This window comes from Myotis brandtii, unplaced genomic scaffold (genome assembly GCF_000412655.1).
Source record: "Myotis brandtii unplaced genomic scaffold, ASM41265v1 scaffold953, whole genome shotgun sequence".
Classification (NCBI taxonomy): domain Eukaryota; kingdom Metazoa; phylum Chordata; class Mammalia; order Chiroptera; family Vespertilionidae; genus Myotis; species Myotis brandtii.
In genome coordinates, this window is record NW_005371933.1 from 581,233 (window position 1) to 590,407 (window position 9,175).

A 9,175-nucleotide genomic window follows, 5' to 3' on the forward strand; every position below is an offset into this window, starting at 1 on the left:
GGGGGCGACCAGGTTGGCAGGGGTGGGAGACAGTTGGGGGCGACCAAGCTGGCAGGGGGGTCAGTTAGGGGCAATCAGGCCAGCAGGCAGAAGCAGTCAGGGGTGATCAGGCTGGCGGGGGGGCAGTTAGGGGCGATCAGGCAGGCGGGCAGTTGAGCAGTAAGGAGCCAGTGGTCCCGGATTGTGAGAGGGATGTCCGAAACCAGCAATCGGACATCCTCCAAGGGTTCCTGGATTGGAGAGGGTGCAGGCTGGGTTGAGGGGACCCCCCCCCCGCACAAATTTCGTGCACCGGGCCTCTAGTTATGAATAAAAGAATATTAAAACATTGTCATCTTAATGCAATTTGTACAGCAAATATTAACAACAGCCTGGAAACTGTCAACTTCTAAAAAACAGTTTTCAAGCATGAAAAGTTTTTGATCAGATTAATAAAATCAGATTAATTTGGTCAGATTAATAAAATCTGATTATAATATGAGCGCTCTTTTTATATTTAGATGAAGTTTAAAATAATATAGATGAAAGTTTCCAGAAAAATTTTATCTAAAACCTACTTACTATTATACAAGTTTTCCACATCTACAACTTTAGCTGGATAACAGCTTTAAGAAAATAGTAGAGGAATGTATGAGCATGTATGTAGTCACACCCTGTCATCCTTGAGCCTTAAAATAAAGTCTCTGCCAATGACTATGAACCTCTGGTAAGCCAAAAGATGAGTTTTCTATCATATTTTCATAATATGATAGCAAAATAACCTAGTAGAATTCGTTTTGAAAAACTGCCTGGGATTACAGACTTCAGATCCTTATGTGTAAACAAAGGAAACCCTGCTACAAGACCCACTTACGCCAGGGATAAATTTGCAGTTTCCAATATGAACACATATGCAGAATAACACAGTGAACAAGTGATTTACATAATTGCTTTTTTAAAAGTCAAATGTCTGGAACACAGAATTTATTTCTACCTAGGAACTAACTTTCTCTTTAAGTCCATAATACAAGAGCAAGAATGCTAATGACCACACATCCCAGAAATGACAGATGAGGAGAAAGCATTCAGCTCTACTACTGAGATGGAAAGGGTGAAAATCTCCTCCAGGGCAGTTTAGTCTTGTTCCAACTTCCACCACAACCACTCAGCTACTGCAAGACAGTCTTTTTATAAGGCTTTTCAGTGCTCATCACCACATTTAAGAATAAGTAACTATAATACATCACTTCATCTTCTAGCCTCTCCTTTCATCTATAGCAGTGGTTCTCAACCTTCCTAATGCCTCGACCCTTTAATACAGTTCCTCATGTTGTGGTGACCCCCAACCATAAAATTATTTTCGTTGCTACTTCATAACTGTAATTTTGCTACTGTTATGAATCGTAATGTAAATATTTGATATGCAGGATGTATTTTCATTGTTACAAATTGAACATAATTAAAGCATAGTGATTAATCACAAAAACAATATGTAATTATATATGTGTTTTCCGATGGCTTTAGGCGAACCCTGTGAAAGGGTCGTTCGACCGCCAAAGGGTCACGACCCACAGGTTGAGAACCACTGATCTATAGCCTCATCTCTTACCCCTATCTCCCACCCATGCTACACCCAGGCTCACCAAACATTTTAGGTTTCCCTAAATATGTGCTGCTTTCTTTTACTGCTAACATAATTCCTACATCCTGGTATGCCAGCCCCTGCCCCTCTTCATTTAGCTACTCCCTACTTAATTTTTAGGTCTCCAAATCTGGATTGATTCTTCTACTTCTAACATACCACAAACCGTGTTATTAAAACTGTTCAGTTATTATTTGTCACTATTTGTCATAGTGACAAATCACTACGATTTGTCAGTCCCTCAGAAAGAGGATGCAATTTTACTGTTGTGCTCCCATAAGCATTCAATAAATATCTGTTAAATAAACAAATCAATCATGCTCTTATTACCAGGTAAGATCTCACCTATCTAAATATAATAAAAAAATTTCTAATGCACAAATCAGTTAAAAGCAAGGTGCATGACCTGCCTTTTCAGCTTCTTAGTGATCCCTTCTCTTTCCTCTTACAGAGGTTTCAGGCTGGGGGAGAGTCCGATAGCCTTCATTCTTTGAATCCCGAGAACCAGATTAGCTGGGTTTAAACAATGGCCTCAATATAGGATAATCTCAATTAGGTTATTCCCACCAGCAAAAGTTAACTTCCTCTTTGTACTTGGGCAAAACATTTTAATTTCTCTCATCCACAAAAGATAAAACTTATAAATATAACATGCACAGAAGAAATAATTTCAATGAAAATCATCTGCAGAGTATATAGCAAATCTGTTTCCTTTAAGATGACCAAAGAGTTAAATATATTAAAACTTCATTTGAAGCAAAAATAAATAAAAATTTGCATGCCTTACATATATGTTTGATTTTTTAAAAAGGGAACAAATCAGAAGTTAACAAGAGGAAGAACATAAGGCAATAAGGTATATAAACAAAACTAGTAAACTAGTACTTGTTCTAACTTTAAAAAAATCCTTATACTAAATAGATGTACTTTTTCACCCTTACATTTCTTATTAAGAGTGCAAAGACAAAAATAGTGTAAAACTGTTCTAAGCTGGGGTACACCTAAACATACTCCAAACCCCAATAAAGCATATCCTATAAGTGATATGTAAACAGGACATACTTGCCTTGACTACTCTCTTCTCAGAGTATCTTTTTGGGGTTTTTTTTTTTAATACAATTCAAAATGGAGTAGGTGGGTGGGGTGAGGGGGAAGTTTTACACTTTGAATCAGTGTTAAAATTGAATTTAGGCCACCCTGGCTAGTGTGGCTCAGTTGGTTGAGTGTCACCCCGTGTACCAAAAAGTTGCCAATTCAATTCCCGGTCAGGGCACATGCCTGGGTTGCAGGCTTGATCCCCGATAGGGGGCCTGCAGGTGGCAACCACTCTCACATAGATGTTTTTCTCTCTCTTTCCCTCTCCCTCTACTTTCTTCTCTCTCTAAAACTCAATTAAATTGAACTTAGGAATTATTTTTAACTCTATAGGAAACTGGACTATATTGCTCATTTTATTTCAACTCTTTTATAATGAAAAAATATATATCTTTAGTCTTGACAGACTGGAATAGATTTTATCTTCTCTCTGTAAGGTAGAAAATGAATTCTCAATGTGTCATACCTTAAAAGGAAAATAGAGATTTTATATAATGTATGTCTTTGCTGCTTTCTTTTCCTAACAGAGGCTGTATAATATAAGAGATATGAGGGATCTCAACTAAGACGCATATTCAAATTCTCATACAAAAGTCACTAGCAGTGTTTGTTCTCAGTAAAATAAAACTATTATTAGAAATAGTTACTACACAGGATCACCGTAAAGATAAAATAACAAATGAGCTCTATGAAGTCATTATGATCTTCACATGCATGTTTTGTTGGTACAGAAGTTTGAAGTGTCATTTTTTCTCATTGAAGAAGGAAGAAATGTAAAGAATAATTTTTTCCAGGTAACCAAGTAGCAAATAAAGAGCTCTTGTTAAATGAAATTCATGTATCCTCTATCTTAAATTCAATTTTTATAGTAAATAATTAACACATTTATACCGAAGTCAAGTTTACTTTAAAAAACATTATACCATTTATGTTATTTGAACAGAAAATACATTAAGAAAAACAAACAAAAAGGAACTCAAGGTTCAAATTTTCCATTCACTTAAATAAGCATCTTCTATAATTATCTCAGAATTCAAAACACTAGAACTATATTTTTGCAGGATCAAGTGGAAATTTGATAGGGAAATAAGCAGTATATAGAAAGTTATTTTTAAATGGCCTTATTTTGACATTTATAACAACACATATTTGTCATTTTTTAACCAGAGATAATATAACAATAGTCCAAGTGTTTAAGACTATTTTTCATCCAACAAATAAGATACTCCTGAGGGAAAAACACTCAGAAGTTTCATAAATTCTCAATTTTCAGTTATAAACTACTACATTACATCTCAAAATGCAGAAACATAAGATACATTAACACAGGACAAAATTCCCCCTAAAAATACATGGGGGCAATTTCAAAGCTATGTATATTTCATATTAGTTGCTCTGTTAAAACTATATGTTTATTGTATGGGAGTAACAAACACACGTGGCCAGGGCAGTGAATAGAATGCTCAATGAGACATTTCTCAATGAGACATTAACTCAATTAGAAAATTATATCTTCAGTTCAATTGTGACACCACACTATTTTGCTATAATTAAACTGGCTGACGAGGTTACCAGTTAGAAATATTTTTGCCACAATGAAGAATTGGATAAACATAATATATTCTCTTCTCTACTACAGAAGTAAATCTCATAGTATCAGAGAAAATATGCATTTACATTTTCCTACCCTGGTAAAAGAATAGTATAAACCTATAGCTTTTTATATCACTACTAATTGATTCTACTTTATCCTCTTCTCTAATTTATGATCCTTATGCCTGGCAGTGAGCAACTAGTTTTTAAAGTGATAATGACAGTAACATAAACTAACAGTCAGGATTATCTGAGAGGTTGAATTCTTCCTGAAAGGTGAAGATTGACAAAAACTATTCCTCCAGTGACCAATTCTCTGCCATTATTTGATGGATACCATTTTTCTCAAATTTTAGGTTCTTTAAAATTAAGTCCGAATAGGTAGAACAAATATATTACAATGACGGTAAAGAACATTGACTCAAAATACCATCGACAAAGGAATAAACTCCCACTGGCAGTATAAATGCCTTAAAAATCAAAATTAAGCCACCTTTAAGTAAAACTAACCACCAATGAATAGATTCTGCTAAAAGGTTTACTAGGTTATTTTAAAAGAGTTTATGATAACAAAATTCATCATCTGAATCTAGTGAGGTATAAACTTACACCAAAGATTTATTTTATTTTTTCCAAAGATTTATTTTAAAATTCAATATTCCATGAAGATACTTTATTATAACTCCAAGAAATACTGAACCTCTGACTTCTAAAAAAAAAAAAAAAGATTATAGCGTGAATTATAACATATGTATCAAAATGAAATTGGAGTAACCCATAATCCAGTAATTCCACATCTATGAATCTACTATACAGATTTCTACAAGCCCCAAAACATGCATGTCTGAGGTTGTGATAAACTGGAAATAACCCAAGTGTCCACTAATAGATGGTTATGTAAAATACAGCATCTATATAAGATGAATAACTAGAAGTATTAAGTACACTGTTAGCAATATGTATTTACTGATACTGAAAGGTGTCTTTGACTTCAATATTGGGTAAAACTAGCATCTATCTGTAAAACTGGTAAAATGTGCCAGTATTTAAGAAAAACTCTATACCTATAGCGATAATATCACATAGCGAGATGTTAGGAAAGCCAATGTAAATAAACATTCCTGAGTGTAGGATTCAGTGGATACTTTTTCTTTGGAGTTTTATACACTGTCTGGGTGTATTTGTGTTTAATTAGCATAAATCATTTAGAAAACCCTAAAAGTTATATAAAAAAAGATAAAGTCAAGGACAAGAGAAATGAATAAAGTATAGTACCTTAAACGGTTGGTGTAGGTATCAACACAGGTCTTCATTTTGGCTAATAATGTACCAACAGAAGTTTGACACTCTGATTGTTCTTCTTCCTCTTCACCATTCTCTGTAGAAAGGGGCAACAATAGAGGCACCATGGACGTACAAGAAGCAATGGCTCGGAGCAATTCCAGCAGAGCTCGATAGAGTGGCACATGTCTTGCCATGTCGAGAACTGTAAGAAGGATGAGGGGGAAAGTATAAAATGAGAACAAGTGCAATCTAACAGTAAGCCCACAGCAACATAGCTTCTCTTTGAATCTTAAGATTAATTGGTAAGTTAGTAAATGGATTAATACCAATGTTTATAAAACACCAATATAAAAAGTATAATAATAAGCACATTTAGGAAACAAAAAGTAAATAAGGCATAGAATTGGGGAGAGACCAAGAATTAAGTAACTATATAGTTATATTGCACATAAAAATGATTAAGTAGTTCAGATAGTACATTATGGCAGTAAATACATTTATTGGTATAAGATGAAAATATATTTTAAAAATTGAAATGATGAAGCCACTGTATCTAAGAAATCAACTACTTTCTCTCTTTAAGGGTTTTTATCATTCCTTTTAAGAATATTAAAGGTAAAATATCCTAATAAATGTACAATTCACTTATTTGTTCCCGTTACCTACCATGAAGTTATGGCTGCAAAGTTTGTTTTGTATAATTTTTTAACAACTCTCTTAATTAAAGACAGTTTATTGAATTAAATTCTTTGAAGAAAAATTTTCTAAATTATATTTTTTAAATTACTAAGTTTGTTACATATAGTTAGCCAACAGAGTTATGTTATGTTATTGATTTCATGATAATCCAGTGTGCTAAAACCAAGTAAGAATACTAAGAGTTCTTTGAGGTCTTTTCTAGTCTGTGTTCTAGGACAGCATAGTATCAAATTAGGGCCCCTCTTCTCCCCACACATACACAAACTAAATATTTCCAGAAAAAAATTTTTAAAAATAAATCTACTAAACTCATTCCTACATAGATTGGGGTAAATCACCAAGTATTTTTACTGTTTAAACTGATGACAAAAAAATTAAGCAAAAGTACTTGCCCACAAAGATATCTCAGAAAAATATTAAAACATGATTTACCTGAATCATTTCTTAGATAAGATGACATGGCAGGGATGAGGCAGGACTGACTGAGAAGCTCCAGAAGTACAGAAGGAAGGGCATTACTGTTCTGTCCTCTGCTCTCATGAGATGATTGAGCTTCTCCATTTATTGCACCACACATAGGATTTATATAACTTGCAAGAACCTAAAAAAAAAAAAAAAATTTGCTGGACTTAAATTGGATTTAAGCTTCATATAATTAGAAAGAAATACTGTGTTAGATATTCAGTCTGAATTCCAAGAGTATATATTTTCAACTCAATCTCTTGCACTGTATGCTTTAAAAAGGAGGCATTTTTTCTTTAAACTTTCAAAAGGGAAGGATGTGTTTTGCATGAGGCACCATACAAAGTGGAGTAAAAGTAGGATTACAGTTGTTTATATAGAAAATAATACAACAATAATAATACAAGAATAAACTGTTTCACATACAACTGTAAACCTACCTTTGCCCCACCCTATATAGGACTAGACATACAGAAGCAATCCACCTAAGAACACAAACTTAAAACCTTAGTAGCACCTCTTGAGATTATTTTATTGAATAAATTCACTATACAGTTTGAGGGGCACACAATCTTAGAATTTTATACTAAAATGACCCGTTCATTCTAGAATTGCTGAAAACAAATGCTCAAAGACTTGACCAATATTAATCATTTGATTGATGCACCTCCTTTTCTCATTTCTATGGTATTAAAGACTTTCTCTACTAGTTCAACTTCCCTGACTCTAGAAAAGTTATAGACAGTGTGAGAAACAAAGATATATAAAAGTAGATAAATAATATTGTTTTTTTAAGAGTCCATATTCAACACTTTAGATGAGATTACTGGAAAGAGAGAGATTTTCCGCTTGTTGAATAATTTCATTCTTGTCACTTTACTCCTAGTGAAGAAGTAATTGAGAGGGAAAAAATTTAAAATTACCAGTAGGAAAAAGCAATCTTTATCCAGTGGTCTCTTGAAAGAATTGAGAACAGGGAGCATATGGGCTTCATAAAAGTAGCTGAAGATGATTTGGGTAGTCATCAATACTTAAAAATCAATACAAATACAAAAAATAATTAAACTAATATCACTGTACCTGCAGAAGACAGGTAACATGTTCCTCTTCCAGCCTCTGTTTAGTTAAAGCTTGTTCCACATCCCATCCAGAAGCTGTAGAGCCTGTCCCAAAACCAGTCCCTTTGGCCCAATATAGCTGCTGTTCTTCTGTTGATGTAGGGTTATGAGAGCTTGATACCTGAGGCTTATTACAAAACATAAAAATTTATTACTATTTGGTTTTATTTTTCTTCAAAAATATTTATCAGTAGGAATATAAATAGTTCAGTGTTAATGAAAACAGTTTGAAAATTCCTCAAAAAATGAAATAAAGAATTACTATGTGACCCAGCAATTCCATTCCTAGGAATACTGGTATACCCAAAGAAATAAAATTGATATTCAAATAAATGTACACACATGCTCAAAGGAAGACTACTTACAATAGCAAAAAAATAGAAACAACCCAAACACCCATCAGTGGATGAATGAATAAACAAAGTGACAACAAATACGTATTTATCAACAAGTGAATCTAAAAATCAAATGAATAAAATATCTGATGAACAGAATAAACTGGAGAGTGGAATAGAATCAGTGGCATGGAAATGGAACAGACTGATAATTCTCAGAGGGAAGGGGGGGTGCGGGAAGAGAATAGACAAAGATCTTATATGCATGTATACATTACCTATGGACACAGACAATAGGGTGGCAAGGGCCTGGGGTGGGGTGGGAACTGGGTAGAGGGGAGCTATGGGGGGAAAAAAGAGGGGCATCTATAATAATCTCATCAATAAAGATTGAAAATATCCTATATAATAATAGAGAAACATGTAAATTGACTGTCCCTCTGCTACGCTCACCAGCCAATCAGGCGTGGGTATGCAAATTAATCCAACAAAGATGACAGATTAATTTGCATACACAGGTGCTAGGCTGAGAGCAGAGCAGGAGAGTTGGCGGCTTGGGGTGATGTGGCTCCCTCGGTCACTCGCCCAAGCCACCGGATGGAGAGCAGGAGAGCCAGCGGAGAATGGAGCGGCTTGAGGAACTTGGCTCCCCAAGCTGCCAGACGAAGAGCAGAGACGGAGAGCTGGCAGCTTGGAGGACTTGGCAGAGTGGGAGGCTGTGGGACGGAGACAGAGCAGGAAGAGAAAATCAAGAGCGTGGGGAGCACCAGGAATTCTGGGAACAGTTCTGGTGGCAGTGCACATATAGAAATTTTTTGATATTTGCAACCATAGTAAAACAAAGACTTATATTTTTGATATTTATTTTATATATTTAAATGCCATTTAACAAAGAAAAATCAACCAAAAAAAGAGTTCGTGTGTCACCTCTGATACGCGTGTCATAGGTTCGCCATCACTGGCTTAGA

At 34.7% G+C, this 9,175-nt stretch overlaps 1 protein-coding gene across 1 annotated transcript in view; it reads right to left on the reverse strand.

Moving 5' to 3' along the window:
- Positions 1-9,175, reverse strand: part of BIRC6 (baculoviral IAP repeat containing 6) — a 161,298-nt gene that overhangs the window by 20,925 nt on the left and 131,198 nt on the right. Inside the window, exons 63-65 of the mRNA XM_014533188.1 lie at positions 7,835-7,999; positions 6,725-6,893; positions 5,585-5,795 (exon numbers count right to left, since the gene is read on the reverse strand). Coding sequence (XP_014388674.1) covers positions 5,585-5,795; positions 6,725-6,893; positions 7,835-7,999 — 545 coding nt within the window. The remainder of the gene's footprint in view (positions 1-5,584; positions 5,796-6,724; positions 6,894-7,834; positions 8,000-9,175) is intronic.